The following is a 21,992-nucleotide window of genomic DNA, read 5'->3' as shown; positions in this document are numbered from 1 at the left end:
GACTGAAAATGTTTACAGAAACTGTACCGAGCAGACGAACAGCAGTGGAATCAAAGGCCGTGTCTATTGAATGCACAACAGAACTCCATAAAAATGATGCAAATATTAATGCATTACACATACATTTTATACAAATTACAGATTACAAAAACCATAAATGAGAAATGGTCATACGCCCTGAAGCGCAGCTAAAAATACAGAATGAGTAGGTGAGATTTCAGCAGGCCGGTCCAGCGCTAGCTCGACGACGCTAATGCTCGTCCATGTACAGAAACAACACGTGCACGCACACTCACAAGTGAATCAGTCATTCCAACAATGAAAGGATGGGAAGATGAGAAGCAGAAATAACATCCAGCGTGCTTCAGTGTTTCTTTTTCAGAGCAGGATCCGGGGTTTGTAGTGTTTCTGGTCTGTCAGTCAAAAACAGTAAAACACAGTGAGGTCAGGAAGAGGAGTGGCAAGCACGCCCCCCACATGGCAAAGAGTGCCCCCCACGCAGCAGATCCCCCCCCACTACCACCATGCGGCAATGCCCCCCCCCCCCCCCCCCCCCCCCCCCCCCACGCAGCAGATCACCCCCCACGCAGCAGATCACCCCCCCCCTCCCCCCCACGCAGCAGATCACCCCCCCCTCCCCCCCATGTGGCAATGCACGCCCCCCACGCAGCAGATCACCCCCCTCCCCCCCATGTGGCAGTGCCCTCCCCCCCACGCAGCAGAGCTACACTTAAACCTGGTGATTGTAGTGTTAAAGCGCTGTAGACGTCCAGCCGCTCTGTACGTGTGCTGAGTTTCCAGTCAGGATTGACTGTTAGTGTCTCTCACACGCCCCCCCAAACAGCCCAGAGTCGAAGGGAAAGAAAGGATTGTCATCCATGTTCTCCTCATTTCTGGTGGATTGTTTACAAAAAAACGATTGTGACACAATTCATAAGTGCAACAGAGATTAACATAAAACAGCCAAAGTAATGGAAGCCATAAAACATTAAAAAGAACCTAAAAGCTACGTCCTATTGCACAATTTAAAAAGTATGATACAAAAAAAGATGAATACAGTCAAACAATAAGTGATATTGCATACATATCAATAAAAAACAAGTGTAGTGTGTTCTGTCTTTAAGACATCACTTTGTTTACAGAGCTCGTTCGAACGTCGCTTCACGTACGAGAAAAACCAACGCTCCAAGGGTTGATTGCTTTTCTTCGCCTGCTAGGTTTAGAGACCAATTTATGTTGTGGTCAGAATAGACGGAATTCATAAACACTGATTTCGATCGGTTCAAAGTGCACAGAGGAAGTAAAAAACAGAGTCCATTTAAAACAACGTTGTTCGTCAGGATGAAAGATGGAGAAAAAGGTGGAAAAGAAGCGAATGAGAACGCTGCATAGCTGGATTTAAAGCAATGCCGTTAGAGGAAACAGACCCAGTTCTGTACACCAATGTCCGACTCTCCACAGCCCATTCAGAGCAGGGAATTCTGGGAATTTTCCAGTCTTGGAGGAGAGTCTGAATTCACACGTGTGTGTCGTTGGGCTCGCTGGCCAGGCCTCCGCCTTGCAGATAGATGGCCGAAGTGGACTTGGGCCGGTTCTGGCTGTGGCCTTGACCCCGGGTGGACCCGTTGTTGTTGACCTCCGGCCCCCTGGTATCCGTGGTGATGACCCAGGTGGTCGGTCGCCACTTCTTTAGAGAATAAGGTGTCTTTACTCGCTTTTTGATTTTGTCTCCCGTCCCCAAGGCGCCATCAGGCTGCACCAAACCCTCCCCTAAACGAAAAAAACAGGAAATGGTTAAACACTTTTAATGTGCAGGAAAAAAGCCAAAAAAAAACGGTGCATTCAGGGACCAGTCGGGTGATTCTCAGTGAGTTACAGTCGATCAACCACTGAAAATAATTAGTGGTTTAAAGTCAGGAATTAAATTATTATGATTTGTGATCTCATAAAATCTCAAATTTTCCAGAACCTCAAATTCTAATATTTCCAAGTCCATGCTACCGGTCTGCATCACAAACTTCCCATTCCCACCACCACCTGATCTACGGAAAAGAGCACCAGTCCTCCCCACAACGCCAGGACCACATGGTAGTCATCTCGTGTTAAAAATCTTTATTTATCTGCAGGTTACGGTTTTATAAATATTGCAGAAATTTTAAAATGATGCTTTTAGAGAAACCATTTAATCCTGTTTAATTATATCTGGTTCCAGTCCTGGAGCAGAACCAGTTCCTCACTTAAAACCAGTTCTTTCCATCTCTGTTGATCTGGAGCAAAGACCAGTTAAAGTCAGAACCAGGAAGCTAAAAACGGAGCTTTCCTGTCGCATCCACAACCTCCGTCCAACCATCAGAAGCCAGCAAATTTCCAGCAGCGTCCATAAAAACCAGTCCGCGTTTGTAAATGCCTGAAAGGGGCGTTCACAAACACCAGGTTGTTTCATACAGCGTTTGTCACCTGAACTGGCCTCTAAAGTGGCCCAGAGAATACAGAAGACAAGCTCAAACTTTACACATTTAAATCAACATGATGGCGTATGAAGAGACGGATAAATCATGAAATAAGAGTAATGAAGTAAATACTTGAAAACATTTTAAGGGCATATTAATTAATTTCACTGTTTCTTCACTGGGGGACCAGCTGCAGCGGGCTCGGGTGGACCTTCGCCTCACGACGTGGATTTCGGACTACCTCACTAACAGACATGAGGGTGCAGGGACAGGAGGAGGAGGAGGAGGACCAGCTCTGTCCTGGGATGCCCCCTGGACTAAGTGGAGATGGTGGGAAAAGAGGATGATGGCTAAGCTGCCGTCCCTGTTAAACAACTTATTCCAGCCTCTACAGGACTCTGGCTGCACCAGGAAGCTCCTCCAGGGACCGGCTGCTCCGTCCACGGTGGGTGGAGGAGAGGTAGCGCAGGTCCGTCTTGCTGCTGGCAGACCGAACTGGACTCCTGCACGGTACACTCCCCCTCACCTCGCTACTCACTGTTTTCTACTTGATGTTATATATTCTCATATGTGTTCTCAGGCTCGTCCTCTGATCTGTGTACAGATATTTATTCATCTGTTTTACATTTTTATGCTAAATATCTTTATTTTTATCTTATTCTATGTCTTGCATTTGCTACTATTTATTTTCCACTGAGTGTCTTGCTGCTGTTATACGGTGAATTTCCCCACCGTGGGACTAATAAAGGAAACTAAATCTGAATCTGAATATTTATTTAGTTTTGAGTGAAATATTTGGTTCCCACTGTGGTAAATCAAACCAGCCCTGAACTGGTTTTAGTCCCAGTCCAGCACCTGGTCCAACAGGAATAAAAATGTCTGCTATCGTACACCCATATGCAACGTCGGATCAGCTTCAAGCCGCGAGAACGGAACGCTGCGTTCCTAAAAGTTAAAGAACGAGGAATAAAAACCTACGATGACCTGATCATTCCTGACCATCCTAAATCATTCCTGATCATTCCGAACCATTCCTGATCATTCCGAATCATTCCGGATCACTCTGAACCATTCCTGATCATTCCAAACCATTCCTGATCATTCCGAATCATTCCGGATCACTCTGAATCATTCCTGATCATTCCAAACCATTCCTGATCATTCCGAATCATTCCGGATCACTCTGAATCATTCCTGATCATTCCAAACCATTCCTGATCATTCCGAATCATTCCGGATCACTCTGAATCATTCCTGATCATTCCAAACCATTCCGGATCATCCTGAATTATTCCTAATAATTCGGAATGATTCCTGACAGTTTAAATAAATGTTGGAATATGTGAACAGGAATCGTGGTCTCTGTAACCCTGGAATGCTACTCAGATAAACTACTTTCTGTAAATATGGTCACCTAGTGCGGTCAGGTCCTGGGTGGTGAAGGACAGGTCCAGGGAGTTGGGTCTCTCGGGCCGGCGAGCTCTGGGCTGCCTCAGCAGGGCCTCCCCCCTCATGGTGACTGCCGCCTCCCCCGACGGTTCTGCTGGAGCCGATGATGGCGCGGAGTTTTCTCCCAGAGCACCCGAGGTGTCCCTGCTCCCTCCTTCCGCGCTCCCTTCCTCCTCCCCTCCATCGCTCTCTCCTCCGCTCTCGCCGTCTCCCTGGCCGTGACCCGTGTTGCTGTTGTTGTTGTTGGTGTTGGGTCGGGCCGAACGCAGCACAGCCACGCTGGACGGCGCGTCTCTCAGGTCCGGCTGCTCGCGCTCTCGGCTCAGAAGAGGCTCGTGTTCGTCGGGGCTGGCGGTGATTACGCCGAGGCTCAGTCTGCCGTCATCCGACCTCAGGGCTCCGGACCCGTTCTGAGTTATTCCGGGTCCGAACCCGGCAGCTCCACCTGTCACCATGGAGGAGATCCCTGTGGCGGCGTGGCCGTTAGCGAGGCCGTTAACACCCCCGTTGACGTGAGCGTCTCTGAGGACCGGGACATTGTTGGTGCCACGGAGCGACTCTGCAGCATTGGCGCCGATGTTGGTCTTCGTCCCCTCCACCTGCCGCAGGTTGGACTTCCCCGAGCGGCCGAACTTGAACCGGAGCGAGGACGACTCCTTCTTGGGGGGCTTGTTGCGCAGCGGCAGACTGGACGGCCTCTTTGGCAGGTTCTGCTGCTTGGGCAGGGGGAAGATGGCGGTGGGCATCGCTGCGGCAGGTTCCGACGCTCCCGGTGCCTCGCTGGCCATCTTGATGAGCGGGTAAAGTAGACTGGAACTGCCAGGACTCAGCGGGTCTGGCGAGCAGAACTGTTTCTGAGAGTGCTCCATCAGGTTCTCATCAGAGCTCTCCTTCAGGTTCTTGTCCACCTCTTTAGGGTCCAGCTTGGTGGTTTCCAGGTCTTCCTGGGTCAAGTGAAGACAGACAGGGACAGTGGTGGTCCCGGTGGGCCCCTCAGACTCAGAGATGATTGTAGTGGTTGTGGTGGAGGCTGAGGGGCTGCCTCTGAGGCCCCCACTCGTGCTGCTGCCCTCTGGGCTGGGCAGACGGGCGTTAGCTTGCTGCTGGCGCTCCTGGTTGATGGAGTTCCTGTTCCTCTCTCCAGTACCGACCCCAGCCCGTCCAGGTACGGAGCTGGACACGTCCACCTGCGTGTTCTTAGCAACACCCTCGTGCTCTTCAATATAGGAGGAAGGGTGGTCCGAGTACGGGCCCGACTTAGGAGTCATACGATTCCTGTCAGGAGACATGAAGAGGACACATGAAGAAGAGACGTAAAGAGGAGACATGAAGAGGAGACGTGAAGAGGAGACGTAAAGAGGAGACATGATGAGGAGATGTGAAGAGGAGACATGAAGAGGAGACATGATGAAGAGACGTGAAGAGGAGAAATGATGAGGAGATGTGAAGAGGAGACATGAAGAGGAGACGTAAAGAGGAGACATGATGAAGAGACGTGAAGAGGAGAAATGAAGAGGAGACGTGAAAAGGGGACGCGGCGAGGAGACAGCTCGGTTTACCTCTCATTGTGCAGCGTGGTGGACATGGGGTTGAGGGTTGGACTGACGGACTTGGATCGGTCCCAGATGAGGAGCAGCTCTGCGAGTCTTTCTTCAGCACACTGAGCCGTGAGGCGAGCCTCGGCGTCCTGGTCCCAGCAGTCCTCCATCGTCTCCTTTAAGGAGCGAACCGCCTGGAAGACACAGTTCAGACGGACAGATTTACGTCTCAACCACACTGGACATCGTTCAGGAAGGACGTGGAATAGATCTGTAGCAGGAACCACATCCTCTCAGCTAAAGCAACGGGCCTTCTAATTGGTCGGTCCAGACGTACCAGACTGTTTTCCTTCCACGCCTCGGGGAATTTGGGCCGTTGCTTCTCCCGGGACACGAGGACCTGCATGTCCTCAAATGTTGGGTGGTTCCCGGCTTCTGCCTGAAAGGCCATCTGGTACTCTGGCACAGACTCTCCTGGAGGAAGCAGAGAGAGGAGGGACGTCTAGAAAAATCTGCATCTAGCTCAGGAGGTCCCACCGAAATAAATTTGTATACAATTATACAATAAAAAATATGAAATAAAAATTCTTATATATAAAGTTTTAAAACATCATTAAAAAGGAAAAAATTATAAATGAAAAACAGTATGGATAAAAAAATGTTGCTCCAGTTCATGCTGCTCTTCTCACCAGGAAAAAGGTCGGTGCATCTCATGAAGGTCTCCCAGTAGACCAGACCCAGGGCGTACATGTCCACCTGCTTCAGCGCCGACTCGCAGTCCCGTAGGTTCACCGCCCCCTCCAGGACCTCCGGGGCCATGTACCGGATTGTTCCCACCTGGACACAAAGCAGAAGGAGGACTGAATCCCAGCTGCAGCTCCAGAGTCACATGATCCGTCAGACATGTCTCTAGGACCTGAAGCTAAAGCACATTTCTGTGCTCGTACCGGAGCTTAACGGCAACCAGATGTTATAAACAGGAAGTGAAACACAAACAACAATATCCTGTTCGTGTTTCCCTCAAACTAAACAGTTTTATCTGCATTTTCATACATGCGTATATATACGTAAGCGTGTCTTTTTTACATTTATGTAGGTATACATCTCTTTTCTTTCACATCTCTTATCTTTTCTATTTTTCTAAACAGTATTTCTGCATCTTCCAGTTTATTTTTCTCTGACATTTATGCTGCTGCGAACACTGAAATTTCCAGTCTGGGATGAATAAAGTTCGTCTGGTTGAGCTAAAACAACTCGTTAGCTGTGAGGAAGATGATTGGCCATCCTCCCTGAGCTGGATTTATACTCGTGCGACGTCTCCGTCAGATCGGTGTCTCGCCGTGTGCTTCGTGTCGGTGTGCGGAGGCTCGACGTGCACCTCCTCCAGGCCTGACGTGCACCCTGCTTGCAGCGCGGTTACATGGAAGTACTGCCTTGTGATTGGTCGTTTTGTGATGACGTGGTTCTGGATTTTTGGAGCTTCTTGCTGAATTTGTGCAGTCACTGCGGAAGAGAAACTGCAACAGGACGCCATCACCCAGGGCGACAGCACAATGCGCCGACCCTACCGAACGCAGACGCAAGTATAAATCCAGCTCAACTCGTCCCACCTTTCCACACCACTACGTTTGATCCGACTGGGTTGTTTCTCGGCTGAATAATTTCCTGTTTAGTCAGTTTTTAGCTTGTATCGTATCAGCGGTAGTTTGGAGGTAATCCTGGCTTCCTGTCAGCAGTATAAGCTGCTGTGCAGAGCGTCTGATCCGGTCCTCTAACCTCATCTTCTCCTACATGTTAACCTTCCGTCTGCTTGTTAGCGTGTCAGCTAACATCAGTGAATAGCATGCTAACGTTAGCCTGCAACACTTGGGAAGTGTTGGGAAGGTCGTCTCGAGGTACGAGGTAAGAAGGAAGGGAAACGCTCCAGGGTCTGGGTTAATGAGTGTTAATGAGGGACTGTACCTGCTCTGGTGGATCATCTAACGTGGCCGGTGAAGTTCGGGTTTGCCTTAACAAACCTTTATGCTCATATCCGGACAACTGACTGTTAAATGAATTGACACACCTGTCCAGGTGTATCTGTCCCTGCCTCTCGCCTGCTAATTGCTGGGATCGGCTCCAGCTTCCCTGAGTGAGAATAAGCGGTTCAGAGGACGGATGGAAAACAGCCCCTCTTCCTCCGCCTGACCTCACCTCACTTATAGCGGCGTTCTCCTCCTCGCCGTGACGCGCCGGCCGGGTCCCCGTCAGCTTCATGGAGAGGCCAAAGTCAATGATGACGCACGTGCCGTCCGCCTTGACCAGAATGTTCCGGCTGTTCAAGTCCCGGTGGGAAACCGCTGGCTTGTACAAGTCTGGGAGGAGAGAGGACGGAGTTAGTGGAACATGGGGGGTTATTTGCTTTTTAAAGAAAAAACTTCACTCTAATTCCACTTAAATTAGAGGTGTCAAACATACGGCCCGGGGGCCAGAACAGGCCCACCATACGGTCCAATCTGGTCCGCAGGATGAATTTAGTACATGTGAAAATAATAAAGATGGTAGTTACAGTAACATTTTAATTAAAGTAAATTATTTCTAATATAATATATTAATTAAAAATTAAGCTATTTTAAAATAAACATTTTTTATTATATAAACCTATATATTAACATTTATAAAATACATGATATATTTAATATAAATACAGTTAATGAAGTTATAAAATGAGAACTGGTTGTCAAACATTTTTTACCTGGTTAAAAAAAGGTTAAATAAATAAAAATAAAAAAATTAAACTAAAATAAAATGAAAAAATGTAAATAAATGTGTAACTGAGGCTAGTTACATCTTCACTCAATTTTCTCCAGAAATTTTAGTTTAAAATTATTTTCTAAAAGGATAGATCATTAAATATAAACATCTAGATATGTACTTGCATTACTTTGTACTAAAACTTTTTTTATGAGTCATTATTGCTGATGTTCTACTGATCCGACCCACTGGAGACCTGATCCATCAACGTGAGGACGGGTGTAAAATGATTCCGTTAACCGGTAAGTTCTCCTGCCGTCCAGCAGGGGGTGCAGTGGTGCCGATGGAGGCAGAGGGTCGTCTCCCTCCTGCCTCCAGTGTGCAGGATGAGTGGGGGAGGATTGAACTGTACTGAAGCCCAGGAGATTCTGCTGTTAGCAGCCACACACAGATACAAACACTCTCTCCTCGGCCTTCACCACGCCTGAACCGAGATGAATCACTCATGATGGAGCTCTTTCTTCTGCTACGTCTGCCTGATGGAGGACAGCGGGCCATCCGCACTTCATCAAGCTCCATAATTTCTAGTTTGTCACTCTCTCCATTTTTTACTTTCTGAGGCTAGCTTGAGGAGAGTCTATAAATACTTGTGGCAGGGCGTGCACACAGCGTGTTTATCAAAACAGGGAAACAAAACTGTCCAAGACGAACGGACCAGCGTGGAGCTGCAGCAACGCAGCAGGACAAACTCGGGAAACTTTCCAAGTTCCCACCACAAGTCAATGGAAGCTGCAACCTCAGGGTCTCAACACAGGCTCCGGTTTACATGACAGGTCAGCAAGCGCTGAGGTGCAGAGTGTCTCTGATTATGAAGTTATTCCAGATCAGCATGGAGCCTCCATCCTTCAGTCAAACATCTCCAGCTTCAGCTTCTGCTGGGCTTCATCAGTCTTTCAGCCACAGGTTCTCAGACTGAGGTCTGGACTTCCAACACGTTTCACCCAGTCAGTGTTTCTTCATCAGGATGATGAAGGTCATCGTCCTGTTGGAAGGTGGACCTCTGTCCAAGTTTCAAATCTCTGGTTGACTTATTTCCTCTGGAATATTCCAGGATTTATCTCCATCCATCTGACCAGATTCTCTCCTGATGAAAACATCTCCGCAGCATGATGCTGCCACCACCGTGCTTCACTGTGGGTTTTCAGTGTTTTCCTCCAGATGTGTGAAGAGCTGCTCAAACTTGGTTTTGTGGCCACTTTGAGATGAAGTTAGTTTATCTATATTTGGCTGATCAGTCAACAAGCTCATCCACTGGTTTACTGATCATTTGGTTCTGTCTTTCCAGGTCAGTAGGATGTTTTTTTTTATGAGACTAGGATAACTAGGATAACTAAATAAACTAACCAATCTGTGTTGGACCGTCACAAAAAAATTCGCCAAAAAATTCCATATCAATAAAAAAGTGTAACAAAAGGAAAACAAAGACAATATTTTCCAGTTTACCTCCTTTAAAGATCTCCGTGTGCAGGTACGCCAGGCCCCGGGTGACCGAGTGGGCTAGACGGCAGCTGCTCAGCCAATCATTGATCTGGATGCTCAGGTAGCGACTCAGAGAACCCTGAAGAGGACAGGTGGGCCACCCAGGAAGATGTTGGGAGAAAACGAGACAGGAGATAAAATCAATCAGCATGAATACCGCAGATCAATCTGCATCAGCAACACTGATTATTAATCAGCCGTCGTCATCCACCGCTGGCCAGGCTCCGGTTCCCAAACACGTCATGTTTCCTGGAAAACTCATCCCAGATCTGTTCACCTTACATGAATTACATAATCACTCATCACTAGAATGGATTACATGTCCCCGTCTCCTGTCCCGGCTTGCGCTGCGTTTCCATGACAACCATTATTAGCCTAGCAGAGTGGGCTCCTTTCATGAGCTGGACGTGGTCAGCTGGCTTGTAATCAGTTTGTGGTTTAGACAGGAAGCAGGGTTGAGATAAGCGGCGCATGTCAGCTAAACTCCAGCTCAGCTTTAATCTGTGTGCAAGAAAAGTTGAGTTTTTATTCAAACTGACTCCAGTCTGACCGTCTGCTCATGGTCGTCTTCAAGCAGCCCGTTTTCCTTTAGATGCACCAACCATATAATCCACAGTATGGAGCACCCCTTAGGTCACTAAAAATGACTTTTCTTTATTTTACTGTTATTTTTCCTTAAAAACTATTAAAAATCCCTAAAAGTAATTTTTGACTAATCAGAATAAAAGCAGGTTGTAACAGGACATCGTTACAGTTGGTGACTTTATGTTTGTATGAAGCGTACTTCCTCCAAATAAATATCTCTAAAACAAAGTAGACAAGCCTCCGCAAGTTGAACTAATCATTATTTGTAAATACTTTGCCACTATAATCATTAAGAAGCTGAAATTCACGGCCGACTGTGAATGTTAAATACAGGATCAGCAACGCCTGTTTAACCTGAGAAAGTCCCACATAAACCAGGCCTGGATAAAACGGGTTTATAGTGTTTTTACTGAGTCGGTTCTCCATCAGAAACCTGAGCGCCAGCTACAAAAACTCCCTCTGAAGGATAAAACATACAGATGATAATAGGAGTGGATTTCAGTGGCCTGGAGGACAAAAGCAAGTTTTCCTCTTTCATGCAGCAGAAAGCAGGAGAATAATTTCATCCTCCTGACTCTGAGGAAGCTCATGCACCATGCTGCTCACGTCCTGTTTTTTTTTTTAGAAATGTTTTAAAATATTTTATATCCAGTATGAATCATGTGAAGTCTCTTCATGGCACCTTTAACCTGTTAAGCCTCAACAACGGGGTTAACATCCGATTTCATGTGGTGTAAATAAAGACGTGTGGTATCCACAGAAACTCCAGAGTTTCAGCTAAAATCTCAATAAACCCATTCTGACCACAGTTAAAAGAGAAGGTAAAACAAAAGGATGCAAACAGGAATTATGGATGCACCTGTTTCACAAACGTAATTCTACTGGATCACCTGAATAAAATGAGAATGAGGAGATTTACCCTTCTAGCTCAGAGTTACAGGAAGTATTTACTGTACCATGTTTCTGCAGTTCTGGAGTTTTTCATCTACGTCTGGATAAACGCTCCACCACAGAAGAAGAGCTGGATGTGTGTCCTAGATTCCTCATGGGATGACGAGGACCTCACTGACAACCACCCAGCTATCTCTTTACTAAAACCTTTGCTCAGTGTCACATCTTTTACCAGATAATGTCCAAATGTTGATTCATGCTTTTCTGGAGGCTTTGAAGGTCATCTACAATAAAATCTCCCCCCCCCCCCCCCCCCCCCCCATGGAAAAAAAAGATGTTTCCGTGCTCCATCCTGTTTTACTTTAACACAGCAGCATCTGCAGTGATCCTTCCACCTCCTTCCAGAGTTCGCTTTATTTTCATACCAAGATGGCTTACACACGGTTTGTACCTGCAGGGATATAACCAATTCTTTTTTAGTTGGTCATTTTCAAGCAGAAAGCCCCCAGAGATGCTTGGGGGTTAAGAGGTAAACGGAGTGAAGCTGGTTGTTTAGGCTCATGTGGGACTTCTACGCTGTAATTAACTATGTGCAACATGATGGAGGCCTGGGAGGGTGCATGCTGCGCTGCATGCTGCAGAGTTTCCACCGTCAGCTGCAGATCTGCTAATTCCAGGGTAAACAGCCACGTTAAGCCGTCTCTCTGAGGCAGAGGCTCAGCTCCGCCTTGGACCCAGTCGCTTTCAGCTTACTTCCTGTCTGGTTTGTTCCACGTCCAGCTGGACTTGTGCCGTTCTGTAACTGCGATGTTCTTCTTTGCCTGTTTAGTGTCTGAGCCTTTACTTCTGGTGATGTTGACAGAAAACAGCATCATGCTTTCTCTTCTGACCTGATCAGATAACAGTCAGCTTGTAAACGGTGTCTGAACGCTGGCTGGGGAACATGTAGCCTTCTCATGACGTCTGCTCAGTACTCACATGTGGGTAGTAATCCATGACCAGCAGGTACTCAGTTCGTCCTTCGGTTCCCGTCCGCTCATCAGCAGCGACAAAGCGAGCGATGTTGTCGTGCTCCAGCAGAGGCAGCCGGTAGATTGAACATTCGTTGAGGAAGTTCTGGCGATTGGCTGCGGTGAACACCTTGACGGCGACGGGCCGCTCGTCCAGGGAACCACAGTACACGGCGCCGTATCGGCCACGTCCAATCAGCTGGAAGAAGAGCGGACTGTTAACACAATGTTCATTTACTGATCCACACAGAAGAGTGGGAAAAATCACCCAAAAACAGAAGCACAAAAATGTCCAAACTGGACAGACAGGCAGACGAGAGACGGGAATAAAACTTAGAAACAACAGGGTTAAACAGTGAAAATAGCTTTAAATCTGTTCCACATAATTCAGTTAGTAGCCTTGATTGGCCAGAGAGCAGCATGACCCTAACCCCTTCATCACAAGGTCCATTTTTCCTGCTTCCTAGGAACGAGTAAAGAAGTCTTAGTAGTCATGTTGCTATGCTACATGTTAGCTTTGCTGTTTCCTGGTGACTGCAAACATCTTCTGGACTGTAGGACCTCATGCCACCTCCTGTACTGGGGGCTCTGTGATGAAGAGGTTAATGTCTAAATATACATCTGCAAAAGAAAAAACACTCAGTAGTGGCTTTAATTGTGTTTGATTTGTTCCTCTTAACATTTATCTCAGCTTCTGTAACATGCTGGGAAAACAATGAAGCTGTTTAGTCTGAGTGAGGCTCCCTGGCTTACCCCTCCCCCGGGCAATGACTTTAATGTGAAGCAGCATGTGCACTTGATAAGGCAAAAGGAGAGCGACTGAAGCTGCAGCTCCTTTCTCTACGACTGCCCCGTGTAGATGGGAACATTTTTACACCAGGAAATCTCTCTATGCTAGCAGTTAGCTTAGCAAATGGATCCTACTTGGTTGTGGGGTAGAAAAGATGTAAAAGCTTAAACCTAAAAACAATCTCCTGAAAAGATGGGTTCATTAAAAAAATCTAAAGTACAATAATAAACCATGAATCCGGATGGCTTCATAAAGAGTCTGGTTTTGTGGTGATATAACTTGTTGGATGTAAATAATGAGCGTAAACAACATCTACCTATCCTCTCAGCTCTCAGACGAGCCCTGCACTGCCCTCTGCACGCTGTTTGGTTTATACATGAAGGTTGTCATTCAATTTCCTTTAACTGAACTTCTGACCGTCTATGATCCTAATATGCCATTACTGAGCGTCGCCACAGATTTAATCACATTTCAGACCCAAAACCCACCAGTGAAAATCAGTTTATTAGGGCCATGAATCCTTCAGCTCCTCATGATCCTATTACATGTCAGAGGGCTGGAATATGATTATACAACTATTATCCATGCATCAATAAAAGACCTCTTTTGTCCTCATTGTGTCACTACTTGGTGCTTTTAAATGATCTGAATTAATTTAAATAAAGTTTTATCCATAAACACACAGAGGTCCGATTACTGGAACAAAGATTCCAGCATTAAAATGAGCATCACTCAACTCATTCATCCATTTTTTACATTTGTTCGACACCAGCCTTTAGCTCGGCTCTATGCTAGCCTTTAGCTCAAGTCTACGCTAGCCTTTAACTCGGGTCTACGCTAGCCTTTAGCTCGGGTCTACGCTAGCCTTTAGCTCGGGTCTACGCTAGCCTTTAGCTCAAGTCTACGCTAGCCTTTAACTCGGGTCTATGCTAGCTTTTAGCTCGGGTCTACGCTATCCTTTAGCTCGGGTCTATGCTAGCCTTTAGCTCAAGTCTACGCTAGCCTTTAGCTCAAGTCTACGCTAGCCTTTAACTCAAGTCTACGCTAGCCTTTAGCTCAAGTCTACGCTAGCCTTTAGCTCAAGTCTACGCTAGCCTTTAGCTCAAGTCTACGCTAGCCTTTAGCTCAAGTCTACGCTAGCCTTTAACTCAAGTCTACGCTAGCCTTTAGCTCGGGTCTACGCTAGCCTTTAGCTCGGGTCTACGCTAGCCTTTAGCTCAAGTCTACGCTAGCCTTTAGCTCGGGCCTACGCTAGCCTTTAGCTCAAGTCTACGCTAGCCTTTAGCTCGGGTCTACGCTAGCCTTTAGCTCGGGTCTACGCTAGCCTTTAGCTCGGGTCTACGCTAGCCTTTAGCTCGGGTCTACGCTAGCCTTTAGCTAGGGTCTACGCTAGCCTTTAGCTCGGGTCTACGAGAACTCCGGTGACATCAGGCCTCCAAGGAAATTTGAGAAAAGACAGGTTGTGTCTACCCCGGCTAACAGATTTTTCTCTGCATTTGTGTCTTTCGTCCACATACAGACGCAGTTTTGAGGAAAATAAGACAAACTTTGCGCCACGCGGCTTCCAAGGAGAAGATTTTCAGATAACCCGGGTAAGTTGTTTAAACGTGGAAGAGATGAACACAGGCTCGGCTTCCAGCATCAGACTGTGCAGCATCATCTGTGTGGAACTATTAACCCTCCAAGGTTGATGGGACACATCCTGATCACGACTGATTTCAGACGATGTAGCAGCAAGACGCAGAATCACCGAGTCTCCAACTTCTGCCCTCAGTCCAGACTTCAAACTAGAAACCAGTTTTTAAACGGTGCTGATAAACCAGAAAGACACGAGTTATGACGAAACAATGGACAACATGCGTATATAATCGTCACGTTTGGTGCAGGAAGAAACTGTGAAAATGGACGATTCTAGGCAAAGTGTTTACAACCAATAAAAAAAACTCAGGCGTTCTCAAATTTTTAAGCCACGACCCCCAAAGATAACAGACGCTGGTGTTCGCGACCCCCACCCCACACAGGACTCGGTGGGTAATGGTGTGATGTATCAGACGGGTCGTCCTGCAGCATCCTCTAAATGTATGGCTGGAAAACTGTCAGGATCTTCAGAAATGAGGAGGATAAAGCGGTTTTTGGTGGTTCACTGCGTGACAAGGCACCTGCATGCCCAAAATCAGCTTATTTCGCTGTGATAATGTCAAATTCAGATTTTTAAAGTAGCGCATGTTCGAACTTATGTTTCAATAATTTAGGTGCTAATTTCAAAGATTTATCTCTTCATAAATGGTGTCCTTTTGACGGTTCTGGAAAAAATCCACTCATTTGTGAAATGTAGGTTACAGATTATCTGGCGACCCCCATGGGGGTCTTGACCCCCAGTTTTAGAACCACTGTTCTAGTGGACAGGAGGCCCAACGCACCCTGGATATGTCCAGCCTGTGACGTCCTCTCTGCCTTCTAGTGGAACTGGTTTCTGGACTGGAACAAACTTCTGATTGCTTTATAAAAAGTTGTTAATTACTTTGTTGTTTACTAAACTTTTAAAATCAACTATTTATATTTGTATTCCAAGTTATAAAAATGCTTTTTTTTCCTGCTCAGATTTGACGTATTTTTGGATTTGTGGTCTCTTGTGTTAAAGCTGAAATATGAAAGTAAAAACTAAAGCAGTGAAAAATACCCAGTGGTTAATTCCTTTGTTTCCATGGCAACAGCACTGGTCTTGTTAACGGGACTGTTTACACACCTGGTCGCCGACGAGCGATGCGTCACTGAGGACATGAAAACACTCATTTGTGGGATTTTGGTCATGTTCTGATTGGTCGACATGGCTTGAGAGGCGGAGCTACATCACCACCTTTTAGCTCCGGAAGAGGTTTTCTGTAAACCTCTAACATGAAGTTTTAGCACAGTTTCTCTGAGTTTTAAATCAGTCTCGTGCTGATTCGGACATTTGAGGCCATCCTTGTTCTCACTGTAGAAAATATGAGCTCACGCATTTTTATTTATTTATTTTCCTCGAAGACAAACACAAACAGATCATTCGCTGAGTCCATTTTCCTTTCGGCCCCTCTGGGTCATATCATCTCTGTGGCTGAATATCATCCAGCAGTCATTGACTTCCCATCACAATTTAAGCTCTCCCAGTCCCGTATCGGGTTTACAGGATCCTGCTTCATTGTAAGCAAATTCCTATTTTTATACACCTGAGCCGTCGTGCTTTTCATCCTGCCGTGATCAGATGATACCAGTCACATTGAGATGACAAAGCAAACACGAAACCTTGATGTATTTTTGGTGCATTTCTGTCTCTGTGTCTTTGGTTTCTCCTTTCTCTTCTGTCTTTCTCTGTGTCGTGATGCAGAAGCCGATTCCAGACTTCATCCTTTCAGAAAAGGACTTCCGCAGGATTTTAGGAATAATGTGACATGTAGTGAGCTGCACTGCTGGCAGGGTGGGGTAGCTGTTTTAGACTGTTTTACACGCTAATCTTAGTAAATCTTAAAAATTGTTGTAATAAAATAATAAATAATAAAAGAGATGCTGCTCTGGAAACAGAAATCTGAGTTCACACAAACGTGAACTGAATTTACAGAAAAAGACAAAACATGTAAAAACTTCTGGAATAAATTTGCACATTTATGTCAAATTTTCACCTGCAGAGGATTTTAACTATTTCTTTTAATGTGAGGAGAGCAAAATATTCACACACAGTCAGATTCACGTTGCTGTCCAGCAGCGTGCCGAGGCTGAGAAGCCACTTCACTACTTTTTCTTTGTGACGTTGCAGCCGAGGTTCGTTCTACGCGCCGCGGCACACGAGCAAAGAGACAGAAACACACCGTACGTCTGAACGCACACTGTGGCCGATTCAGCAAAGAAACCCAAGAAGACATTATCAGAGGAAAAGAGAAGAAGAAATGAGACAGGAATCAAGCTCAGACTGTCTTACTGGCTGGAGAGATCTGACTGCAGGTAGGATGAAGATGATGCTGATGAGCCGTCGATGGGGAGCAACACTGACAAAATCTGCTTGACTTTTGTAGTAGAATATGTACTCTGGCTAGCATGAAAGTTGACAGCTAGCTAGCTAGCATAAATACCAACTACGGATGTCTTGGTTACTTATCCTAAATTGTGGTATTAAACACCACAATAAATTGTGGTGATCCTGAACACCCCGACTTTCCATGTGTGACCACGTGTAAACCACGTGATCAGATCAGGAAGGAAAACAACATGCGTGCTACTGCTTTGGTATTTTCATGGGAAAGTCCAGCAGAGGAAGACAAACTAACGGATTAAATCATCCTGGTGGGATGAAACATGAGGCAGGTGTGATGGTGGAGGACGTCTCAGCCTGGAAAGCAGGACATAAAACAGGGAATCGATCCACCATGTTTCACCTCCTGCAGGAGAACCAGCAGCTTGTAGCACAAAGGGAAAGAATCAGTAACTGGTTAAACTGACTGGGCATGACGTCCTTTTACTGGTCAGTGTTTGAAGGTCTTTAGCAGAAAGCATGTTTAATTCCAGATATGCGGTCTAGTTTTTTTATTTCCACTGTTCCGGTTTTATTTATGTGTCAAACAGACCCCTTCGTGAAAATGTTGCACTCTAATATGTTTACTAAATGAAAGCAGAACTTCCCCCATAAAATGTAAATTAGTGCAATTTTGGCTACATTAATGACTAATTTGACATTTAAACATAAAATTTTAGAAAACCTGCAATATAATAACAATAAACCAGGAATGTTTCTTGGCAGTTTTACATTTTAAAACACCTTAAAACCCAAAACTGGACATTCTGGATCAGATGTGTGCCCCGATGTGTTTGGGGGTTGGGCACTGACCTCCAGTAGTTTGAGATTGTCCAGGTCCAAGGAGCTCTCGGAGCCAGCGGCCTCCATCATGTTCAGGTTGTGCAGGCCTTGCTTACCATCTCCTTTTGACATGGACACACAAGGGTTAACCTCCAGTAAATATGACTGAACACATGCACAAAATAATTGAATTTCCACTAAAAACATTTAGGTGGCCTTGAATAATGAATGCTCCCTGCTCTTCCTCGCAGCTTGGCGCCACAGTAACTCACCGTGCAGCAAGCGGTAACCGAAGAAGGCTGCAACAGCGATCACAGCCAGCATGGAGATGGTTGCCAGGGCAATAATTATGGTCTCTTTGTGATGCAGCGTGCCAGGGTCTACAATAAAAACAAATCAAATCAAATTGTGACCTTTATGTAAGGAGGGGGTTCATTTTCTAAACTATGTCTGCAGCTGATATTCCTACTGCGGGGCATCAGTTTATGAGCTCCACCTGCTTCATTTGATGCAGAGAGCAGCTTTATTCACATATTTCTAGAGATTTCTGTGCACTGATGTCAGTGCCTGCAGAGCAAACTGCTATTCTAGCATCACTCATTCATAAAATCTATTTTCTGCTCACAGATGTCAGACAGCTAATGGCTGTTTTCAGGACTGCGCCATTCGCTAGCACAGAAAAAAACAACACAATTACACAGAACTGTGATGAGAGACAAAAACATTAGAGCTGACTTCAGCCAGCAGAGAAGCTGCATCCATTCCCATCAACCAGCATTCTGGATCTGCAGGGAGACACCAGTTTCATCAATAATAGATTCAAGAGCCTGAAGGGCAACAGAAGACTGACATGCTAGCATGAGCATGCACGAATGCATGCTCTGGGCACACATGGCTGCCTTTAAAGCCAAGGTCACCACGAGGAAACCAGTAAATAAAACGCAGACACACCAACACACACTCCAAAACACTGAGAAGAATCACTGCAACGCCCCTGACAGCGACTACCTTTACATCAGCAGCACATGGCGGAGCTGAGCGCACTAATAAGGAGAAATTTCTGCTTTACTCTCATGTGCTTCACTTTACGGCTGCACGAAGCCACAGCTTTGATGCTATTAAAAGATCCGACACAGAGTTATCGTTACAACTCGCCTCTGCAGCTGTGCTAAATAAATCATGGCTGGCTGAGGTGTAACACATCTGTGTAACAGCTGGGAATAAACCTGCAGACACATTTACCTGCTTCATCACCAGGACGGCTTCACCTGCACATCCAATGCAGATATTTTACATTTTACCTGCTGCAAAAGAAAATTCACTTTTAATGGATCAAACATTTAAATCTGGTTTTTAAACGCAACGCTGTCTTGTTACTTATCTACAACTCGGTTCTGCTGGTTACTAAACTCATCAATGTGTTCAGATTAAAAAAAAGGTTGGTTACTTTCAGTTAGTTACAGTTACTTTCATTAGAGATTACAGTTACTTTCATTAACAATTAGTTACTTTCATTAACGATTACAGTTACTTTTATTAACGATTAGTTACTTTTATTAACGATTACAGTTACTTTCATTAGAGAATACAGTTACTTTCATTAGAGATTACAGTTCCTTTCATTAGAGATTACAGTTACTTTCATTAACGATTACAGTTACTTTTATTAACGATTACAGTTACTTTCATTAACGATTACAGTTACTTTCATTAACGATTACAGTTACTTTTATTAACGATTAGTTACTTTTATTAACGATTACAGTTACTTTCATTAGAGAATACAGTTACTTTCATTAGCGATTACAGTTCCTTTCATTAGAGATTACAGTTACTTTCATTAACGATTACAGTTACTTTCATTAACGATTACAGTTACTTTTATTAACGATTAGTTACTTTTATTAACGATTAGTTACTTTTATTAACGATTACAGTTACTTTTATTAACGATTACAGTTACTTTCATTAGAGAATACAGTTACTTTCATTAACGATTACAGTTACTTTTATTAACGATTACAGTTACTTTCATTAGAGAATACAGTTACTTTTATTAACGATTACAGTTACTTTCATTAGAATATACAGTTACTTTCATTAACGATTACAGTTACTTTCATTAACGATTACAGTTACTTTTATTAACGATTAGTTACTTTTATTAACGATTACAGTTACTTTCATTAGAGAATACAGTTACTTTCATTAACGATTACAGTTACTTTCATTAACGATTACAGTTACTTTCATTAGAGATTACAGTTCCTTTCATTAGAGATTACAGTTACTTTCATTAACGATTACAGTTACTTTCATTAACGATTAGTTACTTTTATTAACGATTAGTTACTTTTATTAACGATTACAGTTACTTTCATTAGAGAATACAGTTACTTTCATTAGCGATTACAGTTCCTTTCATTAGAGATTACAGTTCCTTTCATTAACGATTACAGTTACTTTCATTAACGATTAGTTACTTTTATTAACGATTAGTTACTTTTATTAACGATTACAGTTACTTTCATTAGAGAATACAGTTACTTTCATTAGCGATTACAGTTCCTTTCATTAGAGATTACAGTTCCTTTCATTAGAGATTACAGTTCCTTTCATTAACGATTACAGTTACTTTCATTAACGATTAGTTACTTTCATTAACGATTAGTTACTTTTATTAACGATTAGTTACTTTTATTAACGATTACAGTTACTTTCATTAGAGAATACAGTTACTTTCATTAGCGATTACAGTTCCTTTCATTAGAGATTACAGTTCCTTTCATTAGAGATTACAGTTCCTTTCATTAACGATTACAGTTACTTTCATTAACGATTAGTTACTTTCATTAACGATTACAGTTACTTTTATTAACGATTAGTTACTTTCATTAGCGATTAGTTACTTTTATTAAAGATTACAGTTACTTTTATAAAATATTGCAGTTAATTTTATTATAATATTACAGACACGTTATTAGTTGACCACAGACGAGGTAAACTTCAGGAGAAGCTTTTACGTGATGAGTCCGGAGAGGAAAGTACCTGCTGATAAGCTGCTTTAGATTTTACAGACATTCCAATAAAGACACTGATGAACAGCAGACGTGATGCTATGTAACTTTAAGTAATATGTCCTAACGTTACCAGAGGCTAATGAAGTTCACACCGGTGAGCGTAGACAACGTTAGGGTTTCATCTAGGCTCTGAAATGTTTTAACCACCGCTTGCTACTTCAGATGAGCCTGTTAAAATATTTTTGAAAAATATTTTTGGAAAACGTGAAAGGAGGAAGAGAGGAAGAGAGCTCTGGTCAGATAACAGCATCGATGCTGCAAGGTTCATGCAGGATTCCTGAACCCTGTCAAATAATTTAATAGTTTTGATGGTCTATTCACAGACTGGAACAGATGGAACAGAGCCCAGTGCAGAGCAGCATGACTCAGGTGAGGTCGATGCACCTGGAGAGTCAGGTGGAGGAGGAGGGGAGGCGAGTGGTGTAGGAGACCACCACGGCCACAAGAAGGGGACACACTGTACGGGGAGGTAAATGGAAAAGCATGACTGTGCTAGCTGCAAGGTGTTAGCAGACACCTGCCACATGCCGGGTTGGGGGGAGTTTCCCAAGAATAGTTAAAAGAGTATTTTTATCTGTTGTTGATGCATCACTCAGCCAGCCGTTTGACTCAAGTCATCTCCTACGTCTATTACGACTGGAATGAATCCGCCCCAACATGTCTGGAAGATCCAGTTCACATCAGAAAGCTAATTACCCAAAAATGACGCCACCAGATTATTACCAGCTCTTTTCCGTGTCACGAAACGGTGTCTGACACGTTCGCAGACGGCGTGTAATCCGTGGAATGCAGAAAGACAACACAGATGAAGCAGAGCATGTTTGGGTTTATGTCGCCGCTACCAACCCCAGCTTCCCCACCAGACTTTCTGCTTTCATTCACAGCCGAAAACAACACTGAAATATTACATTTTCACCTCTTGGCTCCGTCTGGCACCTTTCACCATTCAAACTCGACAAAAAAAGTCTGATTGGACATTACCGTCAATCTAAGCTCTCTGATTGGTGGAAGGTTGGACAGAAAGTGGCTTCACCATCATGTCCAGGTGATTTTTATCTGTGAAAAGTGCTTTATAAATAAACTTTTACTTTACTTCGACGCT

At 44.5% G+C, this 21,992-nt stretch overlaps 1 protein-coding gene across 1 annotated transcript in view; it reads right to left on the bottom strand.

Annotated features, from left to right (window-relative positions):
• Window positions 1-690: 690 nt before the first annotated feature.
• The window catches only part of LOC121635869 (bone morphogenetic protein receptor type-2-like), a 42,539-nt gene continuing 21,237 nt past the window's right edge, over window positions 691-21,992 (bottom strand). The window contains exons 4-13 of the mRNA XM_041979236.1: window positions 18,083-18,190; window positions 17,841-17,932; window positions 12,164-12,394; window positions 9,674-9,788; window positions 7,631-7,791; window positions 6,127-6,274; window positions 5,775-5,911; window positions 5,459-5,631; window positions 3,865-5,174; window positions 691-1,770 (exon numbers count right to left, since the gene is read on the bottom strand). Of these exons, the coding sequence (XP_041835170.1) occupies window positions 1,517-1,770; window positions 3,865-5,174; window positions 5,459-5,631; window positions 5,775-5,911; window positions 6,127-6,274; window positions 7,631-7,791; window positions 9,674-9,788; window positions 12,164-12,394; window positions 17,841-17,932; window positions 18,083-18,190 (2,729 nt within the window). The 3' untranslated portion in view covers window positions 691-1,516. The remainder of the gene's footprint in view (window positions 1,771-3,864; window positions 5,175-5,458; window positions 5,632-5,774; window positions 5,912-6,126; window positions 6,275-7,630; window positions 7,792-9,673; window positions 9,789-12,163; window positions 12,395-17,840; window positions 17,933-18,082; window positions 18,191-21,992) is intronic.

This window comes from Melanotaenia boesemani, chromosome 24, assembly GCF_017639745.1.
Source record: "Melanotaenia boesemani isolate fMelBoe1 chromosome 24, fMelBoe1.pri, whole genome shotgun sequence".
NCBI lineage: Eukaryota > Metazoa > Chordata > Actinopteri > Atheriniformes > Melanotaeniidae > Melanotaenia > Melanotaenia boesemani.
This window is presented reverse-complemented; position numbering and strand designations above follow the sequence as displayed.